The sequence below is a fragment of the Gopherus evgoodei genome, chromosome 1 (assembly GCF_007399415.2).
Source record: "Gopherus evgoodei ecotype Sinaloan lineage chromosome 1, rGopEvg1_v1.p, whole genome shotgun sequence".
NCBI lineage: Eukaryota > Metazoa > Chordata > Testudines > Testudinidae > Gopherus > Gopherus evgoodei.
In genome coordinates, this window is record NC_044322.1 from 202,701,626 (window position 1) to 202,728,556 (window position 26,931).

At 40.8% G+C, this 26,931-nt stretch overlaps 2 protein-coding genes across 3 annotated transcripts in view; one reads left to right on the top strand and one right to left on the bottom strand.

The window, feature by feature from the left end:
• The window catches only part of CMSS1 (cms1 ribosomal small subunit homolog), a 383,107-nt gene that overhangs the window by 203,012 nt on the left and 153,164 nt on the right, over nucleotides 1-26,931 (top strand). Inside the window, exon 1 of one of the 2 annotated variants that reach the window (XM_030583121.1) lies at nucleotides 4,797-4,820. The exons of the other annotated variant lie outside the window; for it this stretch is intronic. Coding sequence (XP_030438981.1) covers nucleotides 4,814-4,820 — 7 coding nt within the window. The 5' untranslated portion in view covers nucleotides 4,797-4,813. Of the gene's footprint in view, nucleotides 1-4,796; nucleotides 4,821-26,931 lie in introns of those variants that run through there. 2 annotated transcript variants of the gene reach the window in all.
• The window catches only part of FILIP1L (filamin A interacting protein 1 like), a 304,322-nt gene that overhangs the window by 187,918 nt on the left and 89,473 nt on the right, over nucleotides 1-26,931 (bottom strand). The window lies entirely within an intron of this gene.

Below are 26,931 nucleotides of genomic sequence, written 5' to 3' on the forward strand. Positions count from 1 at the left end.
TAGCCCCTTTCTGTATGTGTGAAGCCTCAGTAGAGGTCTGTGTCTATTTATGGTTACTGCTTGAAGAAACTGCTTCAGAGAACAGGAAAACCCCTTTCATAACTTAGGAAAACCCCTTTCATAACTTAAATACTACTTGATTTGTAAAACAATGAAACTAAATTAGAAAACAAAAATACCTCACCAGCAGAACTGGATGAATTTGGGTATATAGAATAGCATGTTCATGACTGATACTACAATTTTAAGGATGCCTCACAGCAGGGAGGGACTCCTCCCAAGCCAGTTGTTTACGTGAAGCTAACTATAAGCACCAATCCATTGGCCAGCCAGGAAAAGACAATGGCGGACCGTTAGAGTTAATGGGAAAACATTGGAACAATATGAAACTGAAAAGAAAACCCCAGTCTTGGGCCATGTCTGCACTACCACTTATGCTGGGAAAACTTATGTTGCTCAGGGGTGTGAAAAAACACCCCAAGCGACGTATGTTTGGCTGGCATAAGCGCTCATGTGGGCAATGCTATGTCAGTGGGAGAGTTTCTCCCACCGACATAGCTACTGCCGCTCATGGAGGTGGTTTTATTATGTCAACAGGAGAGCTTTTTCCCATTGGCATAGAGCGGTTGCATGAGCAATCTTACAGGGATGCAGCTGCATCGATACAGCTGTGCCCTGCAAGTTTGCTTGTGCAGACATGGCCTTAGGCTATCGCTACACTACAGAGCTTACGCTGATAGTGCTAACATAGCTACCGCCCCTTGCAGAGGTGGAATTATTAAGCCGACAGGAGAGCTCTCTCCTGTTGGCTTAGAGCATCTTCACCAGATGTGCTATAGCAGTGCAGCTGTGCCAGTGTTAATTTGTAGTGTAGACCTGCCCTAAGAGGGGAGGGAATTTTTCATACTATGAATCACCATAGTCTGAGAGAGAGAAAAAAAATAACTGCAAACCTTTAAAAGAAATGGAATTTGAAATGAAGGCTATCCAGAAACTGAGGGCGATCGTCAAGGTGGGTGTTGTCTGTGAAATGCTCGATCCCCTTTGTGATGGAAGTACCCTGGAAAACTGTTTAGAGGAAATAGGGAATCTAGTTACTAGAGAAGTGTAAAACGTGAGGTTCTGTCTTTGTTTATTTTTTGTGTAACTTGTCAGTATTTGCTTTTCCCTGACTATTTCATCTTTGATTTTTCTATCAAATAAAGCTTTTATTTATTTTTATCCCAAGCAGGTCACTGTTGTGCAGAGTGTGTGTGTCAAAGTGAACTGATAATTGGGGTCAGGTGTCACTCTTTTGGGGGGTTATGAACCAGAGGGGGAAAGTCTGAGTGTCTGGTAATTAAGAACGGGGGATAAATAGATTTGGGGAAACCCAGAACTGGAAGGTCTGTTGGGGTCACTCTACAAAGAGTAACTAGGGTGATGGAAACTGGGGTGAGACTTTTATGCTTATAGGTTAGCTATGGTGTCAAGGCTTAGGTTTGTAGCAGCATAGCATTAAGGCATCTTAAGTAACAAGGCAGATGGGGACAGAGAACCCCTTATTGGTCTGGATGATCCCCACAATGTCATAGCGAAGCTTGTCAATTGTGCTGGTAAGGGACCTGCTCCAATCCATATGTTATTTCCCATTTTGGGAAAGGAGTGAACAGCAAAGACCAAAACACCTGTATCAAGTGATCTAGTTACTATGGGTCCTTTGTCACCAAGAGATCCAAAAACCATCCTTGTGTCCACTTCTTGAGTTCTGAGCAAGGCTTGGGCTTTTTCAACACATCTAATGATGATGGGCTTTGCTACTTCACCACTGGAAAAGCCTCCAGTAAGGAGGAGGGTTTGTGTTGTGTATGCTTCTGCACTCTAAGGTGTGTTATGAACCATATCCAAAGAGGAATTTTACAAGAGTCTTCCTATTGGATGCCTTGTTTAGAAATGGATTCTTTCAGTTTGAGCTTCCATTTGATGCCTTAATTCAACTTTGTCTGTTTGTTTCGTTGTTCCATCAGCATGGAAGAGGGATAGAGATACAGGTTGTGTTGCATGATTAAGAATAGTTGCAACTGAAACATCATCTTGGTAAGGACAGGACTTAGCAGAAAACAATTTCTGAACTGATAGCTGCTGTGATTGTCTCCCTTGCTAGGCTTACATTTGGTCATTTTAGCCATGTCAGCAAATGTTTGAATGCCAGAATTGGTGACTGGGCTGAAGAATCTGTAATGTCCCCTCTGGATCAAATACACCTCTCACAAATCTCTCCATTTGTTCTTCACCAACATCTGCTATTTTCAGTAGAGACCCTTGTATATATGATGTTACTCGCAGTCCAGTAGACATGTCGATAATTACCTCTGGAAGTGATTCAAGGTCAAATGGGTTTGTCATATTGTTGATGACATGGTTGGTAAGAGCTGTAAAATGCTTTTCATCCCTCTTCAGTGCAGAGACAAGGGCCTGTTTGTGGACTTTGTCCTCACAACTACTTTTTAGGCCACTTCTTTCTCTCATAACTTTTTCTCGTTCATAATATGAAATGGTTCAGTGTCATTTCTAACACTGATACTGATCTGTGCATGAGTATCACTGAATTAAAAAGCTAGTTTCTAGAATATTTCAAAGGATAGTGCTACATGCATAGGCAGTTACAAACTGGAATCTTCTATCAGGCAGACTAGATGCTACATCGTATGTACAAAAGCTTACAAAAGGAATAGCATTGCATTAGGAATTCACATACATCTATAGCTACCCACTAAGCAATACAAACTGAGGGTATGCAATCTACCACTACTAACGAACAGCCTTCGGTGTGAGACTGATCTGGTCATCAAAGTTTAGTTGAAAATATAGAAAACTTGTGAGATACTCTAAGAATTAAGAATATGTGAAAAATTTTCATGTTAATATATTGCAAAATATTGGTATTCACCATTTTTGCCACGTGCTAAACAGCATCATTATTTTTGGGGAAAAAAAAAACCTTGCCCATGCAAAACCAATAAAAGTCTTTTAATATATTGTCTTTTGGTAGCTTTGACCAATAAATATCACATTAAGGTATTGAAATTAACTTAAATAGTAAAAACTGTAGTCAGTCATGTTGCAGTATTTCTTGCAATAACTAAAAAAGGACACTTCCTTATTTTGGGTACCATAGTTTCACCTCTCCTACAGGCTTATGGCATCACTTGATAGCTCTGCATCATATCTCTTCAAAAAGGATGTAAAAATAAGCTTTCAAATAATATACGATGTGGGTGTGAGTAGTGTGAGTACATTAAACTCCAAAAAAAATATGGCCCTTTTTGGAGACTTGCCGCACGCCTACTATATCAATGAGGAACAAATAAACAAAGCTTCCAAAACGTCCTTGTTTATGGAGACTTTAATTTCAAATCACGTATAGGAACAATCCTGTTCAGATTTTACTGTGGATTTAGCCGTAAACAGGGCCAGCTCCAGGCACCAGCCGACCAAGCGCATGCTTGGGGCGGCATCTTGTAAGGGGCGGCCAATCTTCGGGTGTTGTGGCGGTACTCGGGTTTTTTTTTTGGTTTGGCGGGGCGGCGCTCGAGGGGGGTGTTTCGGTGGGGCAGGGCAGTGCTCCGGGAGGTGTTTCAGTGGAGCAGGGCGGTGCTCGGGTGTGTGTGTTTCGACAGGGCAGGGCGGCGCTCCGGGGGGTTGTTTCGGCAGGGCAGAGCGGCGCTCGGCGGGGGTTGTTACAGCAGGGCAGCACTTGGGGGTGTGTGTTGTGGGGCAGTTTTTTTTTTGCTTGGGGAGACAAACAAGTTAGAGCCAGCCTTGTTCATAAAACATTTTCCTTTCACTAGAGACCACTTGTTGCAGGATAACTAATGCCCACTATACGTATTTAGGAACTGCAAAGAGTTTTCAAAAGTAAAAAGAAGCAAAGATTAATAAACACAATTAAAAAAATTATTTTTAAAGAAAAAAACTGATTTTTCTTAACTTGTAATAACTAGAGCTGGTTGACATTTTTCATTTTGAAACTTTTTAAAGAAATATTTTTGGAAAAAGAACACTTTTGTGAAAAAAATCAGTTTTTAAAAAATTGATTTTTTTTCAACAAAATATGAAAGCTACTTGTTTATGTGTGGTTTTTGGTCCCCAGGCCATTTTCACACTTTGCCACTGTAAATGGAAAAGAAGGGAATGGTGCAGTGAAAATTTAATTAGCTACACAATAAATTCCTTTGATCACAGTTGTTTACAAAAGTTAACAATTATTTGGAATCAAACTTCAAAATTCAGCATGACAAGGACAAGCAAAGACCCATCCCTAATGATTGTGCATAAGAGCCCATGCACACACATCTGAATTTGAATAAATATATAATATTGCTCATTTTTTAAACACCGTGAAATGTGAATGAAAGACCTTCGTCTCCAGCAAGCAAGCTTCTCTCTCAAGTGACCACCTTGCAGTCTCCACATGTGGTTCTCAGTAGTTTTGTTTGAATTTTAGATGAAATCTCACCTTTATTAAGTAACCCTGTTTTTTTAACTGGTCTCTTGGGTTTCACTGTACTAATACAAAATTTCCTTTATTGCTTCTTTGTATATATTAGCAGTCTGTTAATGTTAATTACTGGGTCAAAGAAATGGCAATTTCCTGTTCTGATGTTAGCGTCTTGTTTTCTTTGGGTTGTTCCATGGTTGTCATGATATCCACAATTCATTATTTTGGAATTACTGGTGTTTTTAAAGTGTGATATACTTAGTGATGATTTTTACTTTTCTTAATTGTAGGTAAGAACATTTCTTGCAGTGCTTTTGCCCTTGGTGGAATTTCATGTTTGGTAAAGTATTAAGCTATCTTTATTAAAAGCTTTGAAATTTTACCCTTCTGCTTTTCAAAGTGGGACTTGCCTTAGTAACGGTGCATGGTTCTCTGAATCATAGCAAAAACCATGAAGGCAAGATGATTACCAAGTAATTATGCGTGTTCTTAAATGCTTGTTATAAGAGCGCTTGAAGTTTCATATAAATGCTTTGTTGGTTTTCATCCCCATTTTCTATGTTAAAAATGTAGGCATATTAAAGGAGTTTGTAATTAGCAGGTACAGATGAGGCTGTAACTTGTTTAGGCCCTAATTAAATGCTATTTTTAAGCACATGGGTAGTATGGGATTACTCTTCCGTTTAAAGTTAAGCATGTGCTTAAGTACCTCACTGAATCATGGTTTTAATGATGAGACAAGGGTTGCAAAAGCAGGATTTCAAACTCTTGCTCTTTTGAGTAGAGAAGTCTGATAGGTCTTTATTTTACAGATTGTTTAGCAATGGAAGGGACCTCTCTGCTATATTTCGCCTCCCCACCCCTCAAGTATTGACTCTAGAATTAGCTATTGTATGTTGTGATGATAGAATTCTAGGGACAAGACCATTCATTTAGAAGTTGCCATTGGTTCTCCTAGTGAGAGGAGAATTGGTACATTGTGGAGAGTATAACTATAAATATGATTTCCTGTGTATTGGACACAGTTTGCCAGTTGCTGGAAACTTTTTAGAAAAGAGATCTTGTCTGGTTACAATTCACAATTAACTTATGGAAATTGACTTTTGGTTGAGAACAGCAGGCCATTTCTTTTTGCCAAGGATACTGTACATTGATACATAGTATTGCAGCGCTGATGTTTGCTTTTTCTATATCTATATAGTTTTAATTAGCGAGAGGCCCATGCATGAGGTAATGCTGGAAAGAGACATTTAAAATCCTGTAATTCTTTATAAAGAATTATTAAAACACTGATACTGCTATCTCCTTGGTCAAAACTATGTGTCACTTGGACAGTATGTAGCTGTTTGCATCTGAGGCAAGTGAGAGCATATTTTCTGCGCTTCCGTATACTGTGTATTCCTCTGAGTTTTGTATGTTTATAGAGGACTAAAAATAAAATAAAGAAGTAATGTAATACATGCTGGAAAATGAGATCTCCTTGTCTTTAAACTATATCATCTGAATTTTCACAGATTTTAGAGCTAGAAGAGACCATTATGATTATATAGTTTGGCCTCCTGCATAGTGCAGGCTAAAGAACTTCATCCAACAATCAAATGGTTATTGGAAAAGACTTACGGGTACTTGGAATTTAGCCATAGCACTCCATTAAAATCAATGCAAGTTGTGTGGCTAAGTCCTCTAATGCACTGAAGATATAGGTGTGCTTCTTTGCTATCCCTCCATCTGTTAGATGATTTGAAGGTTTTCTCAGGTTAACACTGTGGAGGCTATGAGACAAATTCTGGGAGCACATTGTTCATCGTTGCACACAGAAGCACATGCACAGCAGGAAGAGGAGCAAAGAGCAGGAGATTTTTATGCTGATCTTTGCTGGTGCCAAAATCCTCAAGCCCCACCTCACCTAAGGAACATAGTCTTTCCATTTGGCTTTTGTACATACATACATCCTTGATTCTCAGCTTCCCTCCTCTGCAGATTATTACTGCTTCTATCAAAACTATCTGGATGAGTTTGTGGTAGGGATGGTGGAATGTTCCTCCTATGACAGGGCCCCCATAACCCTGTAATATTGGTAAGCGTCTGTTCTGGGTTGTGTAAGTGTAGAGGCAGCATTTGGCCGCAGATGCACATATAGTTTGTATACATATGCTGTGTACAGAATACAGATATATATGGTAGGCATGTGTGTAATTTTCTCTAACCTATATTCCAAGGCTGGCCAAACTGCGGCTTGCGAGCCAAATGCGGCTCTTTTACAATTAAAGTGTGGCTCGCGGAGCCTCCCCACCTCTACTCTCCACCTAACAGACTGGGGGAGAAACTCAGGGCTTCTTCTCTGTGGTGGGATGATGGGGGTAGGGGCTTTTGCCAGAGACCACTGGTGCATGCTCTGGTGGGGCATAATTTAAAGGTTCAGGCCCCCCCAACAGCTTGACTCATTCCCCCAAGCACACCCTCCCTTTTACCCTTAGCAGCCCCTCCCTGCAGCTCCCAGGTGTTAGCCGCTGCCTCTCCCTAGGGCCGCAGCTCCCAGCTTGCCGGCTCCAGCAGCTGCCAAACAGGGAGGGGGCCAGGTAGCACCATGTGACCGAGTGGGGTGAGCAAACCCTGGCAAAAATCGGGTGGGAGGTGGGGGGGAGGTGACCTCACATGCCCCCCATGTGTCACCTCTGGTTTCAGCCCAGTAGGGAAGGGGTGTCTCTGCTCTTCAGCCACACAAGAGATAGCTGCCAGGGCACAGAGCTTAAACCCCAAGCCCCAGCACGTGCGCCCTGGCTCTCAAACTTCTGAAGATTGTCCTGTGTGGATTGGAGGGTCAACTGGAAATCCAGCAGCCTGAATACAGCGGCCTGATTAAGCTGTAATCCTTCTCTCTCAGTGATACCCTAGACTGAAGCAACCATTTTCCCTTTAAAAAAAAGCCTTAGTAGGAGCGTATTATGTAGCTCATAACCTTAAAAAAAAAAAATTAATGAGTATAATCCAAATCCTTCACATTAAAATGTGATCTTTTAAATGTAACTTTTAAATATTTTGGTTCCTTGTTTTCAGTATGCATGTGTTTTTGGTTGAGAACAGCAGGCCATTTCTTTTTGTTTTTGGATATCCTTATTTTGTACAGACAGTATCTCTTGCTGAGTTGTAAGAGTTAAATACAAACTTAAATTACTAATACATTACATCACTTGTTCTCTAGCACTTATATTTTCTAGTAGGATACCCATTTACTGCCAGAAACATGACTCAGAAGATCAATAGCAAGCAATCCGTACAAGTTTACACAAGAGAATGAAAATATTTCATTTTTATAAGCATCGAGCTTCAAAAGCATGGGGTTTGCTCTAGGGAGGTCACCTCTTTTAATTTTTACTATTGCTTACAGAAGTAATGTTGGGAAATCCTGGGGTTTTGTTAGAAGATCACTGGTCACTTACTGGTGATGAGAGGAATTTTTTGTGGTCTTGATCCAAATGCTATCCTTTAACAACGATTATTCATTATGTTTCTGTCCAGACAGGTAGTCATTTCAAAGCAAATTTACTTTACAAACTAGTTTATGGCACACAGTAACATAACTGAGGCTTTAGGTTTGTGTCCTTGATTCTTTTGATTACAAATCACACTAACAGGAGCAATAGTTCCCAGATTAGATGTTGGTCATGGTTTAAAAACTGGTTTATATCAGGAAGCCAGGTGTTTGAGGGATAGCTCAGTGGTTTGAGCATTGGCCTGTGAAACCCAGGGTTGTGAGTTCAGTCCTTGAGGGGGCCACCCAGGGATCTGGGGCAAAATCAGTACTTGGTCCTGCTAGTGAAGGCAGGGGCTGGACTCGATGACCCTTGGGGGTTCCTTCCAGTTCTATGAGAGAGGCATATATCCTAATATAAAAAATGGTGGAAGAGCTTGAGAGAAGATCTTGATTCAATAATTATAGGCCAAAACATATCCCTGGTTGTGTTATTCCCACATAGGGGCAGAGAAACTTAATGAGATCGTACATGCAATGGAAATCATCTCTAGAAGTGTGTGGGGTTTGCTCCCCTCATGGAACTAGCCTGGAATTCCACTCTCATAAACCAGCAAAAACCTATAGATCCACAAGTCGTTTGCCTTCAAACTGGCTCCCAGCTTCCCTGAGGCGCTCAGACTGTATGAATCCCTGACCATCCTAAAACTTGCCCGTAAGAAAGAAAGGTGTTCCTAGCTGCAGAAAGGAAATCCTGCAAAGCTAATGCTCACAGGGTCAACTTGAGTTTGCTCTCTTTTTTCTCTTGAAGGGGAAGGGGAATGCAATGTAATGGAGAACAGCCGTTCCAGCCTCTCCCGTACATGGATCCCAAGACCTGCACCATTTCTCCAAAAAGGGTTTTGTGGGATTGTGGAATTAGATTAATGTTGTAATGGAAGTCTCTTCATCCCACCCTTATGCCACCTGCTCATATAAGGAGTTCTACAGTGCATCCCTGCAGTATGGTTTTTAACAGGAACTCTGACCCACATTGTTTTCTGAAAACTCTTATAACGTTGTTTATTTGCTGTTTGAATAAGGCTAAGTGGAAAAGGATAAGGAAAGTGCGAATATTGGGTTTGGAGATCCGTTTTTCTTCAGCAGATCTTGATAGAATGAGTTGCAGTTCTGTGTTTGCTGCCTGTTGAAACTAATCATGTAAATTCCAATTGATGGGGATTCAGGGCGTGATTGTGTACAGTGCAGGTGTGGTGCACAAAATAAAAAACAATGAGCAGAACCCAATCCTGCATTAAAGAGTGCTCGTGTGAAGCCACCAAACTACTTGTGATTGGTAGGAAGAATAAGGCCTCAGAGTGAAGCACATAGCTAACCACCTCATTAGCTATTGAGGACTATACGTAACTCCATGTCTCCTCGGATGCTGTCAAGGGGCTTGAGACTTACTGCTGCTTAAATTGTAGGACTATGCCTAACACTTGCCATTAATTGTTCTAGTACGTAGCCTGCATAAACACCTGAGCTGAAGTGCAATAGATTTGTGCTTCCTGCTGTGCCCCATCAGGGATGTGTGGGAGCAAGGCTTGCGAAGGAGAACAAAAAGGAAGAAAATTGAGTAATGTTGTGCTTTTCAAGTAGCTCGTAGCCCTGTTAATTTAGCTGTTGGTTTGTAGGCACTGTAATACCTGTGCACCTGACTCTAGATGAGAACTAGTAAGAAAATATGACTTGGATTATTTCTAGAGTCAGATCCTTTAGAACATTCTGTGCAGGTGACTCCAGATGCCTTAGATGCCTATATACAAATGCAAGAAGTATGGGTAATAAGCAGAAAGAACTGGAATTGCTAATAAATAAATACAACTATGACATTGTTGGCAGTACTGAAACTTGGTGGGATAATGCACACGACTGGAATGTTGGTGTGGATGGGTATAGTTTGCTCAGGAAGGATAGACAGGGGAAAAAGGGAGGAGGTATTGCCTTATATATTAAAAATGTACACACTTGGACTGAGGTGGAGATGGACATAGGAGATGGAAGTGTTGAGAGTCTCTGGGTTAGGCTAAAAGGGGTAAAAAACACGGGTGATGTCGTGCTGGGAGTCTACTACAGGCCACCTAATCAGGTGGAAGAGGTGGATGAGGCTTTTTTCAAACAACTAACAAAATCATCCAAAGCCCAAGATTTGGTGGTGATGGGGGACTTCAACTATCCAGATATATGTTGGGAAAATAACACCGCGGGGCACAGACTATCCAATAAGTTCCTGGACTGCATTGCAGACAACTTTTTATTTCAGAAAGTTGAAAAAGCTGTTAGAGGGGGAGCTGTTCTAGACTTGATTTTAACAAATAGGGAGGAACTTGTTGAGAATTTGAAGGTAGAAGGAAGCTTGGGTGAAAGTGATCATGAAATCATAGAGTTTGCAATTCTAAGGAAGGGCAGAAGGGAGTACAGCAAAATAGAGACAATGAATTTCAGGAAGGCGGATTTTGGTAAGCTCAGAGAGCTGATAGGTAAGGTCCCATGGGAATCAAGACTGAGGGGAAAAACAACTGAGGAGAGTTGGCAGTTTTTCAAAGGGACGCTATTAAGGGCCCAAAAGCAAGCTATTCCGATGGTTAGGAAAGATAGAAAATGTGGCAAAAGACCATCATGGCTTAACCACGAGATCTTGCAGGACCTACAAAATACAAAGGCGTCATATAAAAAATGGAAACTAGGTCAGATTACAAAGGACGAGTATAGGCAAATAACACAGGAATGCAGAGGCAAAATTAGAAAGGCAAAGGCACAAAATGAGCTCAAACTAGCTATGGGAATAAAGGGAAACAAGAAGACTTTTTATCAATACATTAGAAGCAAGAGGAAGACCAAGGACAGGGTAGGCCCACTGCTCAGTGAGGAGGGGGAAACAGTAACGGGAGACTTGGAAATGGCAGAGATGCTTAATGATTTCTTTGTTTCGGTCTTTACTAAGAAGTCTGAAGGAATGTCTAATATAGTGAATGCCTACGGGAAGAGGGTAGGTTTAGAAGACAAAATAAAAAAAGAGCAAGTAAAAAATCACTTAGAAAAGTTAGATGCCTGCAAGTCACCAGGGCCTGATGAAATGCATCCTAGAATACTCAAGGAGTTAATAGAGGAGGTGTCTGAGCCTCTAGCTATTATCTTTGGGAAAACATGGGAGACGAGGGAGATTCCAGAAGACTGGAAAAGGGCAAATATAGTGCCCATCTATAAAAAGGGAAATAAAAACAACCCAGGAAACTACAGACCAATTAGTTTAACTTCTGTGCCAGGGAAGATAATGGAGCAAGTAATTAAAGAAATCATCTGCAAACACTTGGAAGGTGGTAAGGTGATAGGGAATAGCCAGCATGGATTTGTAAAGAACAAATCGTGTCAAACTAATCTGATAGCATTCTTTGATAGGATAACGAGCCTTGTGGATAAGGGAGAAGCGGTGGATGTGATATACCTAGACTTTAGTAAGGCATTTGATACGGTCTCGCATGATATTCTTATAGATAAACTAGGAAAGTACAATTTAGATGGGGCTACTATAAGGTGTGTGCATAACTGGCTGGATAACCGTACTCAGAGAGTAGTTATTAATGGCTCCCAATCCTGCTGGAAAGGTATAACAAGTGGGGTTCCGCAGTGGTCTGTTTTGGGACCAGCTCTGTTCAATATCTTCATCAACGATTTAGATGTTGGCATAGAAAGTACGCTTATTAAGTTTGCAGACGATACCAAACTGGGAGGGATTGCAACTGCTTTGGAGGATAGGGTCAAAATTCAAAATGATCTGGACAAATTGGAGAAATGGTCTGAGGTAAACAGGATGAAGTTCAATAAAGATAAATGCAAAGTGCTCCACTTAGGAAGGAACAATCAGTTTCACACATACAGAATGGGAAGAGACTGTCTAGGAAGCAGTATGGCACAAAGAGATCTAGGGGTCATAGTGGACCACAAGCTTAATATGAGTCAACAGTGTGATACTGTTGCAAAAAAAGCAAACGTGATTCTGGGATGCATTAACAGGTGTGTTGTAAACAAGACACGAGAAGTCATTCTTCCGCTTTACTCTGCGCTGGTTAGGCCTCAACTGGAGTATTGTGTCCAGTTCTGGGCACCGCATTTCAAGAAAGATGTGGAGAAATTGGAGAGGGTCCAGAGAAGAGCAACAAGAATGATTAAAGGTCTTGAGAACATGACCTATGAAGGAAGGCTGAAACAATTGGGTTTGTTTAGTTTGGAAAAGGAGAAGACTGAGAGGGGACATGATAGCAGTTTTCAGGTATCTAAAAGGATGTCATCAGGAGGAGGGAGAAAACTTGTTCACCTTAGCCTCCAATGATAGAACAAGAAGCAATGGGCTTAAACTGCAGCAAGGGAGATTTAGGTTGGGCATTAGGAAAAAGTTCTTAACTGTCAGGGTAGTTAAACACTGGAATAGATTGCCTAGGGAAGTTGTGGAATCTCCATCTCTGGAGATATTTAAAAGTAGGTTAGATAAATGTCTATTAGGGATGGTCTAGACAGTATTTGGTCCTGCCGTGAGGGCAGGGGACTGGATTCGATGACCTCTCGAGGTCCTTTCCAGTCCTAGAGTCTATGAGTCTATGAGATTCACTATTGGCCTTAACACTGTACCTTGCCAATATTCCTCCAATTCTGTTTGTCATGACTAGTGCATGTGGCTGTAATGTTATCTTGAACTAAAATATGTCCAGCAACAGTTTGGAAGGATTATTTTGTCCACCTGCTTACTCTGCATGTGCTTGCAGGAAGTCCATTTGCCATATCATTGTAAACATATTTATGCACTACATTAGTTAGTCTTGGAGTGTGGTTTGGTTAATTTTGACACCTAATAAATTACAATATTACAGTAAATTAAAACTCGTCCATGAGTTTCACTGGTTAACATTTGTCACAAAAGATGTCAGAATTGAACTGAACTAATATAGATATGTGCCTCCTTTTCTGTGTATTCCCATTTCTTCTTGGTTGCTGTATTATGCTTTTTATAGAAAGCTAGCTCTTGGATTAATGGCTTAATATTTCAAACACTGCATTTGTTGGTGCAATTGATGAGTAAAATATGTGTGTGTGTATATATATGTGTATGTGTGTGTGTGTGTGTGTATTTTAAAAAACAGTTAGTAAAAATAATGAACAAAACTCAACGTTTAAGGGGAAAGCCTTTATTGCTTAGCAAAGAAACCTATCTCTAAACTCATGCTTTTTATGAAATTATTATTGGCTTTTGATTCGACATCTTGTACTTAGTCAATGATTGTTGCATGAGCAGCAGGATATCTAGCCATTCAAAAAGCTTCTTGCATTTCCACTGATGGTGCCCTTAGCTGGATAGCATCCTTCTGTTGGACTTAAAATGTTTTGACATTTCATAAACTTCTGCTTTCAAACAAAACCCGCAATTAAAAAATAAAAGAGAGTGGGTCACAGATGATCAGTAAATGCAGAGAAGATTTGGTAACAACCTAACTAATAAGGGCTTTTCACTTTGAGTTGATTGCTCTGGTTTGACCAAGTTTTTGCTATAATCTGTTCAAAAAGTGACAGTAAACCTAATTATTCCTACTAATTTACCCATCACAAAGTATTGTTCCTTTTTAAAATTTTTAATTTTTTTTAAAATATTGCTTGTCAAAATGCTGTGACAACTAGTTGGTTTTAAGCAAACAGAGCCTGGCTCTGAAAAGACAGTATATCTGAAAGTTGAACATGGATGGCAGCCATTGGCGTTGGAAGGAGTTAGAAACCACAGATTGTTTTCTCATTGGACGAAGAGCTTAAAGCAGCGTAAAGTTAATTGAAGAATTCCTTGAAAGTGAAGTCAGACTAAAATAAAAGCTTCAGGTCTATAATTTAGTAAATGTGAAAGCTCTGTAAGCAGCAGTGAAGCTAAAAAAGATTGAAAAGAACATATTTTAGTAAACATATCTGGCTTGTGTTATGGGTTGTCCTGTTCTTATTATTTGTCTGAATAATGTAGATATGCAGTAGGATCTCTAATTAGGTGAAGTTTGATTTATTGAGCTGGCCCTATATAAACGATGATGTCATGCTGAACTGCACAAAATTACAGCTCGGCTCTTGCAGTTTAAAATCATTATTTTTAAACTTTGGAATGCTTCAGTTTTGTGCAGCTTGGTTTTTAGCTTCATAAACTTAAGACATTTTTTCCCTGACCAAAATGTTTTGTAGCAGTTTAATTAGCATGAAAGAACTATTGCAGTGGACTTTGGTGCACTTCTTTACAATAAATATTGTTGGTAATTAAGGAGGAAGGAGCAGGAAGGTGCATGTTAGCTGTCTGAGTGATTAAGGAATAGGAACAATAGGTACTGACTCAAATTTTGCCAAGTATCTAGATGCTGATTGTATCTGTAAGTATAGGAAGGAAATCCAGGATCTACAAAGCATGAAGTAATGCACAGATTTGCCATGGGAATTTAAATGTGTACTCAGGATTGTCCAAGGTGTTGATAACCTTATGACAGTTGCTAAGCACTCTCAGCTTTTACGTCGGAGATGAGGCGGTTAGTATGTTGCAGTACTGGGAACCAAGTTATGAATTTTCATTCTGAACATTAAACTTATGGTAAACCAGAAATTCCTTGTGCTGCTGCTTAAAACTTACACTCTCTGTTTCTATCTTTAAGAGTCTTAGGATACTTTTGTGCTATCCATGAAAATAAAAATATTCAAGATTTGGATGCCTTGTCATCTCATGTAATACTGCTGAGTATACGTAGAAACTTTTATGCAGTGGGGGCTAATCCTGAAGCCCCCTTACTCAGATGTTATTTGGTGCCTTCTTATTTCCCATTGGGCTCCATGGTAGCTTAGCCTTTGTAACCACTGAGTCAGAACTAGATTACCCCACCCACATCAATATCCAGGAAGAGAGGAGAGGGCCTTCCACACTTGGATCTTCCCACTTTTTTATGGAAAGGGGGAATCAGTCATGTCTATGATATTGTTCTTTCCCCTCTCTGGGTCTTGCAGGGGTCTCTCTGGAGGTGTGGGGTTGGGGCTGGATAGATGAGTGAAGATGGGGCCAAAGGGTACACACAATGTTTCCCTTCCAGCCCCATGAAACTTAGTCAGCAAAGACATTGCAGCCTAGGACTTGCTAATCTTTTCTTTGGAGATGCTAGGGGCAGCTGTGGCCAAGGAGAGAACTTGGTAGCATGAGTGTAATGGAGATGCAATGCCAAGAAGACAGGAATAAGATCCAGAGCTGATAATGGAAATGTGGCTCCATATGCCCCAGGATATGCCATGTTACGGGGCAGGCCCTGCAGTCTTTCTTCAGAGTGGGGGAGGCAAACTCTACTTCTCCAGTGAGATGTGAGGGGGATTTCCAAGAGAGGAACCTCACTGAAATTTCTTCCCATGGGTTTTACTTGTGGGAGGTGGTAATCTGACCCTGAAAAATCACTTCAGGACAGGACCTTGCTTAAGTGAATGCAAAACTGTAATGTGATGAGGATACTTAATTATACAACAGCTTACTCTATTTATGTCATATAAATTATATATAAGCTGTATATCAAAAAGGTTCATAAACAGCCATAGGACTTCTTGGTGCAGTTTTTAAAAGGTCTTTTACAATCAATGTCACTGTTTACAGTTGGTTATAGACCAACATATTGTTTTTAAATGTATGACCACTTGTTAGCCCTTCCACTACTTTGTTTCAGTTTAGCTAATAAGGTTTAGAGGAGATGCTGTGTAGGAGAAGAAAGGAGCATGTAGTATAGATGGTGCCAGTGAACATAAATAGATGGAAAATATGCACCAGTTTACTAACAAATGGTATGTACAGACAGTGGAAAGAAAGTGTGTTCGTCTCTGAGTTCAGTTTAGGAAAACATATATGCCATGTTTGTTTTGACTTCCAGAAGTTGCCAGGCAAACAACAAACTGAACCATTTAGAATAGGATTACTATTTAATCCTTTGAGTGCCTTCAGATATCCAATGTACAGTCAGCAATATGGCAGCTGTAATTCCTTTATGTCGTTCTACCATAATATTGACAGAAATTGGAGAATTGTAACATCATGCTGAAGAGTTTCTATTTCTTTTATTGCAATTCCAAAATAGATTTGCACAGAGGCTGAAATATTCCCAAAGAATGACCAGCTTTCTACCAAACAGCTTCTGGTTTAGAGACAATCGGGTTAAAGATCAGTGATAGATTTCAAATAATTCCATTATTAGATGCATGTGCTCTGTTGTGAGGAACACAAAAAACTAGTTAAATGTGAACCATTATCTAATTAAGAGATTGTGTGACTGGAACCTTGTCCTAGGGTAGTGGAGTCCAGCGACTGGACATCGATCATGTGGTGCTGCTCAATTACCGTGACTTTATCATTCGTGTGTTTGTTTGGATTTTTTATAATACTGACATTGGGCTTGGACCCAGAGTTTGCTGTTGATCCTGTACCACAGCCTGCTCTGGACCTGGTTTCAGAAACAGAGTCATTTCATGCTCCTCACTTGGAGCCTGTTACTGGCTCCCAGCAGTCCCCATGTTGGATTCAGGAGACAGCAGGGCACCGTTCCGGCTGGCCGGGTTGTCATGATTGGCTCCGTGCTGAGCTCAGTGCCCAGCCCCCTGTCAAAATCATAAAATGTGCATGAGATTGGTGAGTTGCCAGAGGTGCAGTTCTGGTCCCTGGTCTTCTGGTACTCGCTCTTGAGCTACTTAATCCACTGCCAGCACTAGTCAATGTTTAGGTAAATTTGCAAAGCTGTCAGCTTTTTAGCTATCTGCTGATACTTATGGTCATCCCTGGTACCCTGGGTTAGCATGATTTGTGTATAGACGAAAGGCAGGTTAGGCTTGAGCTTGAGTCTGAGCCTGGGCTTACACTGCAGTGTAGACATACCCCAAGAGAGGTAGAAGAGAAGGCTGGTCCGTGCCTTGAGGAGTTTTCAGTCTAAATCAATGTAGTTCTTTATTATAGACCAAATGACTGATATAGATGTACTCATTTTGTCTGACATTTGACTGCTGTGTTGTTGTTGTGTATTTGTTCATTTTGTATTACCATAGCATCTAGGAGCCCTAGTTGTGAACCAGGACCTCATTGTACCAAATGCTGTGAAAACATTGACTAAAGCACTTACTCTAAGATGGTCAGTTTATTGTATATTGGAACAAGTTACCTAGGAACATGGTGGATTCTCCATCAGTCAAAGTATTAAGGCTGGATATCTTTCTAAAAGGTATGTTATAGCCCATCAGGCATTATGGGCTTGATGCGGAAATTACTGGGTGAGGTTCTGTGCCCTGTGTTTATACAGAAAATCATATTAGCTGGTCGTAGTTCCTCCTGGCCTTAAAATTTTGGAATCTGGTTGCTGGATCAGACATGTTCTTCTAAAACCATCGCGTATGTGAAATAAGACCACACAGCAGTATCACACCTGTGAAATTCTGCTTCCTGCTATAAAACCAGTGGAGATGGCATGGTGATGACTGACAGCGTAAGAGCCTACATTGGTAGGAATTAAACACACTGTTAGATAGCTTGGAAATTTTTGAAAGATCGTCAGCTGTATGCACTTAAATTACAGTGTTTTCAGTAGTTTCCCATTCATTACATTTCACAATTTAAGGCAGTCTAGTAGCACATGGGGGGAAAAAAAGACTCTCTTCTAATGTGCGAATGAAGCTATTTGGTTAGCATATAGGCAAACAAACAACACTGATGGTAGTGCATGAGGCCGCTCCAAGGAAGTTGAGAGAAAAACTTTAGCTAAGGGAGCTCTTTGAATGTGAAATCACCATGGGTATGTCTACACTGCAATTAAAAACCTGCAGCTGGCCTGTGCCAGCTGACTCAAGCTCACTGGGCTCAGGCTTAGGGGCTGTTTATTTGTGATGTAGACATTTGGGCTCAGGCTGCAGCCCAAACTCTGGCACCCTCCCACAGCATGGGGTCCTAGAGCCCAGGCTCCAGCTGCAGTGTAGACATACCCTAAAGCAGCAATCAGTGAAGTGCAGGGGAAGGAGTGGGTCTAACAGCAACATAACATCAGTGGGCCTCTTGATGTTCATAACTCTCGTCATTGTCCAGTGGAGGAGATGAAGACATACTTTGCCTCTGCTGGTATCCCCTCAAACTCTGCTAGCTCTGCAGCTTAAAGTTGAGGTTCTGTACTTCACCTAGGGATCCTCTGTCTTCAACTAGCGTTTTGCCTGAGGAAGGACTGCAGGATTTGGGCCAGTCATAATATCTGAGTTTAGATGGCAATATTAAATGCTTCACATGCATTCATTTAACCAAACAATACCTCCTGTAAGAGAGAGGTTTTACAGGTGCAGAAACGGACAGAGAGATGTTGTGACTTGCTCAGAGCGACAAAGGGAGCATATTTCAGGATAAACTCCTGTGGCCCTGGCTCCAGACACCATGCCACTAGAAATTCATAAAGTACTCAAACTTCATGTTGACTTTGCCCAGTTAGAACAGTGTAATTTAGAATAGTTTCTAAGCAGAGCAGACATTTCTAGGTATCTTTGCATAATCCACATCTGTTAAATATAAAAGAACTACAGTTAAGCAGTCATGGAAATAAAGGATATAATGCCCTTCTGAGGTTCGGTAACTTCATGACCCATGTGAGAGCTGCTATAGGTCATTTATTGCCAATCTCCCAAAATGCAATTTCTTGTTGCATTTTTTCCTATTTCAAGTACCAGAAAAGTTGTGTATCAATGTGACACATATTGACAGTAATCTGTGTCCTCACATGAATAGTGCGACTTTAAGTGCACTCAACTGCTTTGCTTGACTTTTTTTAGTCATTATCCCTTTATTGTAGTTGTATAACATGCTGCGGTATGCAATTATATCACATATTTATTACACAAAAAGATAAGGATTTCAGTCAACTGCCACTCAGGAAATTCAGCACAATGATATCCTTACGAACCCTACATGAGCATAATTACATCACTTCTTTTCTGCTCCACAGAACAATTAGTCATTTTTGTCCCACACCCTTAAATAGTTACCACGCTTAAACTCTCCTTCAGGCAGTTGTTACCCTGTGCCCCATCCTCAGAGATTTGACAGAATGTTCAGGGAGGCAGGAGTGGAGAATTCCCAGCCCTTATGATGTGTGAGAGATGTTGAATGTTTACATGCAGTGTTGTGTAGGAGCTTCTGTTGCCTTGCCCTGGTTTAGGCCTATATTTACGTTCACAGAATGGTATGCTCACAGTAAACAGCCTATGCACTGATCAAAGGCTTCGGATTCACTTCAGTTAATCACCCACAAAAGCAAACCATTAATGGTCCTTGTCTGCTGTGAACATTATCCTCTAAGAAAGAGAGCATTCTAAAATGGGTTTATTGAAAATGACAAAAATGGATAATTTAATTGAACACATTTATTTTTATGAGATTTTAAAAGGATGCTTTTATTTTTAGTAAATAGGTTTTAGTGTCTCTGCTTTAAGTTTTAAATGTTGATGGAAAGGTGTGCGTGGGTGGGGGTGGGTGGAGGAGAAATCAGTAAAACACGTCCTCCTGATTTTAATTTTGGGGCACACAGATTAAACACCTAATATTTTGCTCTCAAAGGAGAAATCTTGTTATGGGCATATGATGTACATGCAGAGCAAATGCTGGCTGTTTTACGACTGAACGGTACTAAAATTCTGTTTGTCAGCCTTTTCACTTATGAATCATGTTATTTAATCCAGATTTCTTTGAAACCACAGCCAGACGTGCAGTACGGATGAACACTCAGAGAAACCGATTGGTGTTATGCACTCTGTCGTTTTTAATTTTGTTTAGCTTAATCATGAATTGACGCACAGAGGGAGAAATGTTTATTTCCATTATCCATATATTAAGAGTTACAAGTTGAGGTAATGCTGATTAAAGGGTCACAGTCAACTCAGAAATCATACGTCTGTCAGAAAAATATTTCCGTTGTATTGTTACAAGAAACAGCTAAGTTTATTGTAACCAAAATATATTGAAGCAGGGACTTTGTGTGTTCATACAGCACCTAGCACAATGGGGCTCCTAGGTACTGCAGTAATACTACTACTAATTACAGAAACATGTCTTTTTGTTTTTTTTAGTCCATGATGTGTGCTTGGCAGTTGTTGGTGGGGGGAAGGTCCTATTTCACTGTTTCCCTTGTGTAGTCAGGAAGGATGAGTAAGTTTCTCCCTTTTTTTTATATGGGTCTTTCACACAGTGATAGAGGAGAAGAAAAAGATCAACAAAAATTAGGAATATTGTGAAACCATAGAAATTGGCATGGAGATACCTGAAAACTCATTTAATTTCCTACTTTAAGTGAACTAGATTTGAAGTAGATGGCATCCCTTTAAAAATACAAATATCTTTGATCTTTTCTGTTGGCGGAAGCCTTTTAAACCAAGTTCCTGTCTGCTCTGTGTGGATGTTAAGGACTAGATTGTGACTAAACCTGGACAGAGGGTGGAGAGAGAGGATACTGAACACCTTCCCTATCCATTCACCTCTTTCTTACCCTGCAAAGGACCAGTCATACTCTCAGATCTTTTTCACCCTGCCTCAGCAAGCTTCATAGTCAAAATTTATCATGGGTGCATCTCCTCTAGTGGTAGCAACACTGGAAACTGTAGTGTAGAGCAAAATTGGGTGTTTTAATCATTGACTTGTCAAACCCTAAATACATCTGCATTACAGCTTCCATTGTCGTTACCAGAGCAGAACTGTTCTTATACACTCAGCTCCTGAACACAAGGTTTTCTCTGGGTTGCTGCAAAGTGTGGTGCTGGCCTCTGTAGAGGAAGCAGCAAGGTAAGTGTGACAATAGGCTTGCTCTCTCCCCCTCCTCAGTAGCCAGCTGACCTGGGCTAGCAAGGAGATGCGCACCTGCTGTGTTCTTTCCAAGGGAGGATCACTTTTTCCTGCTGACGTCTGATAGTCCTTGAGGCATTATCCCTGATTCACACACAATGCCTCCACTCCCCTTCTGCAAGATTTTGGGCATACATGCGCACTCTAGCTCTAACAAACTCTTATAAGCAGTGCCATGGGATTTTCTCAGTATCCTGGAAAAGAATGTCCCTTCCCCACACTATTGTGCAGAGGATGCCACCCTATACTGAAGAGTTGGCTGTTTTTCACTGTTGCAGTATGAAGCCCTTGGTCAGCTTTCAGCCTGAAAGGAGCTAAATGTAAACCACACCTAGGTATGAACATCTAACTTACTGTATTTTCTTTTTTCTTTACCCATTCTCTAACCATCCTACACAAGTCATGAAAATCAGAGTACCGTAGATAGGAAATAAGTATTCCGATGCATTTATTCTTGTTGGGAATGTATGTTCATGGTAATGCTTGTGAAGTTGTCGTCTTATGCTCAGACCGTACTGCATACACGGTAATGCTTTCCACTTCAGTAACACCTACAGTCTGATGGTCCCAAACTGCTTTTCAATCATTAATTAAGACTGCTATTGCTTCTGTGGTTATTAAGTATATATTCCCATTTTTTCTGACACAGAAATGACAGCACAGTGACGCTAAGTGACTTTTTCAGTCTTACTGAGCAAGTGAGCAGCAGCGCCACTAGAATGCACAATTCTTGTCTGTCAGTCATCTGCTGAACCTCTAGACTGTGCTTTCTCCTGATTATATAGTTAGTATGCTACATATAGTAAATAACTAGAAATGTTTCTTCGGAGCTGATTGCTACAGCATGACAGTTTACTAACATATTTGGAACAGTCAGTAAACTGAGAGAGGTCAGTTGGGAGTAATCAATTAGAACTTTGTTAATAAACCTAATAATGTCATCTAAGTGGGACTGAATCCTTAAAGGTAATATGCTGGTGCACTGTGTCATAGTCTTATGAGCAGATTTCCTTGTCAGTCAAAACTTAAGCAGAAACATTTTTTTAAAATTGTTGATAGAAAATGTCTTCTATTTAAGTGCAGCCAATGAGCTCTGGGTTAAGGACAGGTAAGTTCTAATATTCCACAGTATATAATGTTGAGGGGAAGAGGTTGATAAGGAAATGTAGGTTTTAGGGTCTCAGTTTTGTGTGCAAATGCGAAAATTTCCACTAATGTACAAAGGAGTCAAATCTTGTTTACAGCAGTAGGGTGCTGTTCAAATAAATAAGACTTAGTTATGTGAGTAAAACAAGCAGGATACAGTAGTAAGTTTATAGTGAAGACCAATATGCGGGAATGTTACGTTCTTAAGTCTTGTAGTAAACGAGCTATAATTAACTGCTAGTATTCTTGTTTTTCTTCTTTTTTATGTCTGATTGTTCATTAATTCTGGTATTTTTCTTATATCATATGTGGCTAGAAGAAAAATTGTGCTCATCAAATAGGAAATCAAAAATATTTCCCTCATTTGTTTTTGCAGTAATGATTTTGGATGGATGCTACCTATTTCTTTATATTTTTAAATTGTAAATGATTTTCAGATAGTCCTATCACATAATCACACTTTTTTAAAATTTCTTTTTGCCGCTAATTTAATTGTCCTTTTTTGTATCTTGAGAATGCTGTAGAACAGGCCTGCTGAACTTCTAAAGCAACGTGGGCCATATTACTTCAAAGAAAACAGCTGAGGGCCGAACCGCCCCCCCCCCCCGGCCCTGCCGAACCACCCGCCCCGCAGCGCCGCCAGAACGCCACCCCTCAGTGCCACCCAACCCTCCTGAAACACAACTCCCCCAGCGCTACCCGACCCATGGAAACACCTCCCCCAGCGCCGCCCAGCCCCCCTGAAACACCGCCCCCGGTGCCACCCGCCCTGTGGAAACAAACCCTCCTTCCCCAGCGCTGCCCCACCGAAACAGCGGTATTGAACCTTGGTAATATGTTATAGCGGGCCCCTAAGGTAGTATAATTAAGGTAAAAGAAAACTGTCTTTTTGCTAGAAGTAGAATAACATCTTCTCCCCACTTTGTAATCAATTGCCCTGTTGAATGAATGAGGTGTGACTGAGGAAAAGGCATGGAAGGCAGGCACCTCCAGACAGCTGCAACCCTTGGAGAGGGGCTGGGAGCCAGACCAGATCAATAGAACAGGTCAGCCACTGACTCCTCGCTCGCCTCATCAGCCCCCCTCCGCTGCCACTGGCTCACCTGCCCCCCCCCAACACCACTGCCTACCCGCTCGCCTCCTCAGCTCCCCCTCCAGCTCACCTCCTCAGCCGCCTCCTCCCCCGCCGCCATCTCACCTACCCCCTGCCACTGCCTGCCCGCTCACCTCCTCAGCCGCCGGCTCACCGGCCCCCCTGCCACTGCCTGCCTGCTCACGTCCTCAGCCGCCGGCTCACCGGCCTCCCTGCCACTGTCTGCCCACTCACCTCCTCAGCCCGCCCCCACTTGCCTACTCACCCCCAGCCACTGCCCTCCTGCTCGCCTCCTCAGCCCCTCTCCCTCACCAGCCGCTGCTTGCCTACTCACCCCCCGCGGGCCGCACAGTGAGCCCAAGCTGGCTGCATGCGGCCCCCGGGCTGCATGTTGTGCAGGCCTGCTTTAGAAAAATAATTACCTGTAGCAGGAGTTCAAAAGTTATTTCTTATTTGGGGAGTGAAGAACAGTTTTCAAACAGCAAATGTCAAATTTAGCATTGCTCAGACAGATCTGTGCATTTTAAATTTAATTTTTAAATAATCTAAAACTTAAATCTGGAATAATCATAATAGTAAAATAATCTGTGGCTCAGTCGTGTAGTATGCTGGGTACCCACATGACTTCAGTGGGAGTTGAGAGCACTAGCTGCTGGACACAGTTGAGCCCAAGATGAAAAGAGAGGCAACTTTCCCTTCTCTGTCTTTTTCCTGACAATATTGATTAACAACTTTTGTAAATGTTTACTCTTGGTTTTGTTTTAGGGATTTAGATGGGTTGCAGAAGAAGATGTTGATTTAAATTGTTAGTGCTTTCCTCCTTATTCATCATCAGTCAATTTAATGTATAAAACCTATTATGCTATCTCTTTCCCTTCTGAAATAAGGGAATGTTTTACATTCACATTCTCAATATGATGTTGCTACAGAACAGTCCTGATAATGTTTCCTTGCTCAATCAAAACAGAAGAGACTTTGCTAAGCTTGTTTTTTGTTTGCTTAAAAATGAAAAAAAAAAAAAGATTTCATCAAAAATTTTCAAGTAGGTAGGGCTCAGATATTTGCCAATAGTGTAGGGTCATAAATGGTTGTGAAGTGTTTTTTTTTTTTAAGTCCGTTAAGAAATCTGAACTGCATTTCAAGTAAGTTGTTTTGCCCAATGTTTTAAGGATTTATTTCCAGGAATTTTATACAGTGTCTTTGTCTGTTGGTGCAACAAATCCTGACATGTTTTCGATACTGTATGCGTGGGACGTTTGGTGGTAAAGCTGGTTTGTTGTGTTATGATTCTCTGTTCCAAATGTTAGCTGATGTTGAAACTGAAGAGCAAAAGATTTATCTGGGAAACAGCAGAAAAAAGGGACTTGAAAATACAAAATAATTATGAATGGATTAAATGAAATATGTGATGCTTCTCTTTGAAATTAGTAGCTTGTTGAAGGGGTAATACCTCTTGTGTGAGTTATTTCCATATAGCGCATTAGGAACCATGTCAGATTAGATTCACTGACATTCTGTCCGTTTACCTTGGAGGTGGATTTTGCCCTCTTCCTTCAGCATTCACTTTATTAACAACTACAAAAACTAGAATACCATGCTGTTAATTATATTATGTTTGTTACTGCCTTTTATGTGGGTCATACATAGTATGCAGAAAGAAAGAAATTTACAGAGTCCTGATTAGTCAAATAACATACTGAAGGTAATCATCCGCCACTCTTCATTAAGGCTGTGATTCAGGAAGGTACATATGCAGGTGCCTGACCTTAAGCAAATGAATAGTCTCACTGACTTCTGTTTGATGTGTTTAAGTACCCTGCTGATCAGGGGCCTACAGGCCATTTAGCACCTCTCAGGTTTAGACCTCTAATTCAGTGTAGCAGCCAATTATCTAAAGGCTTGGTCGACACAAAATACTTACTTCAGTATAACACGCTGAGCAATATACTTATACAGACCTTAACATCGCCCCTCCCTGTAGACAGTGCTATGCCTGCAGGAGAGCGTCTCCCGCTGACATAGCTACCACCTCTTACAGAGGTGGAGTTATTAAGCTGACGGGAAAGCTCTCTCCCACCAGCTTAGAGCGTCTTCACCAGACATGCTCAAGCAGCACAGCTATACATATACTGCGCTGGTGTAAATTTGTAGTGTAGACCTGCCTTAAATGTATTGTATTAAGGTAAAATATACTGATCAGCTCGGCTGTATATCTCTAATTGTTGTTAAACTACTGTAATGCTTCAATGCTCTGGTTCATGCTTTTTTTCTTTACCAGTGATTGGTTACTTTCCTTCAGCTTCAGACTATGCTACTGTGGTTCCAGGTTGACCTATCTTAAAAGATCACTGCTTTGGTAGAAATTTCCCCACTAAATTAAGGCAACAAGCCAAAGGGACTAGAAATAGGCTTGTTCACCATGGAAAGTTCTTTTCATTATGTTTCTAATCTAGGCTCCTTCTGTATCCACAGTTTCTTTAACCTGCGTCACTGAGTTTGTTTCAGTTCCTTTCTACCCACTCTCACTCCATGTGTGTATCTTTTTTTGCTATCCTTTTAATCATGCTGAAAAGAAGAACATGACTAGCGTGATAACCAGACAATCTCCACACCATTCACAAGAGAGGAATTTATGCTGAGAAAGGCAGATTCCTAGTGGTGGAACAATTTGTATAGTGGGAATGCTGAGAACCATTGAACCAAACTGTAAACTCTGTATATAATAGAAATCACTTCAAGCCAGGGGGTACAGCAGCACCCGCAGTTCCAGCACCTATGGCAGACTCATGGGCCTACAAATGCCACGGGGGTGGCATTTATGTCTGTGATTAGTTAGCTGATACTACAACAGTTTCTGTGTATCCCGTGAACATAGCAGTTACTCATTTTCACCTGTGTATCTTAGGTTCTCCTATGGTCTCAACTATGGTAGTATCTGAACATCTCCTACTTTTTAATATATTTATCCTTACAGCACCATCGGATGAGGAAGTGGTATTACCCCAGTTTTACAGATGAAATAGATAGGTGCACAGTGAATTGCTTGAAGTCTCACAGTAAGTCTGTGGCAAAACAGGGAATTGAACCTGGGTCTTCCCAATCTCAGGCTAGTATAGCACTTGACATTGTTTCTTTAAATCTGATATGAAATGGCTGGCAAAGCTGTAATTTTTATGTTGTGTTTGTTGTAATTCACTTTTAATACATCCCCTCTCGTGGTTCTTTGGTGTTGTGGTAATGACTGTGGTACATTTGCCCAGACTTGCAAATGTAATTCGTAGTGGGGGAAGAATCTAAAATGTAGCTTTTCTTATTAACAATTAACAGGAAAGTTCTGCCTGTGTGCAAAAATGACCCTGCATATGTTACATGTATTTTCCAGCATGGGGGAAATATTTATTTGCTTTTTCATTTGCATATTATATATTATTAAATATAGTAATTGCTACTGAGTTTTGACATGTTACACTTTTTGTGCTTTTTAGTTTCTAATAAAGATATGGTTCTCAGCAAGCCTATAAATGATATATTAAAGGTTTTCCCAGGAGAAACGTATTCATGGTTTCAATTAATAACATTGGTGTTTTAATAAGGAAGAGCACAGACGTGATAGTGGTTTGGGAGGCAGCTGAGGTAACATCTAACAACATCTGGTGCAAGTTTCTTCAGGAGCTCAAATAACTGCATAGATGTTAACTTGGGTAATCTTTTTTTCCCTATATTCTATCCAATTTAATTATTTCAATTATGGACATTTGCATGTTCATCATTACAATGGCTGGGCCCCCTCAACTCTACTTACGTGTCCT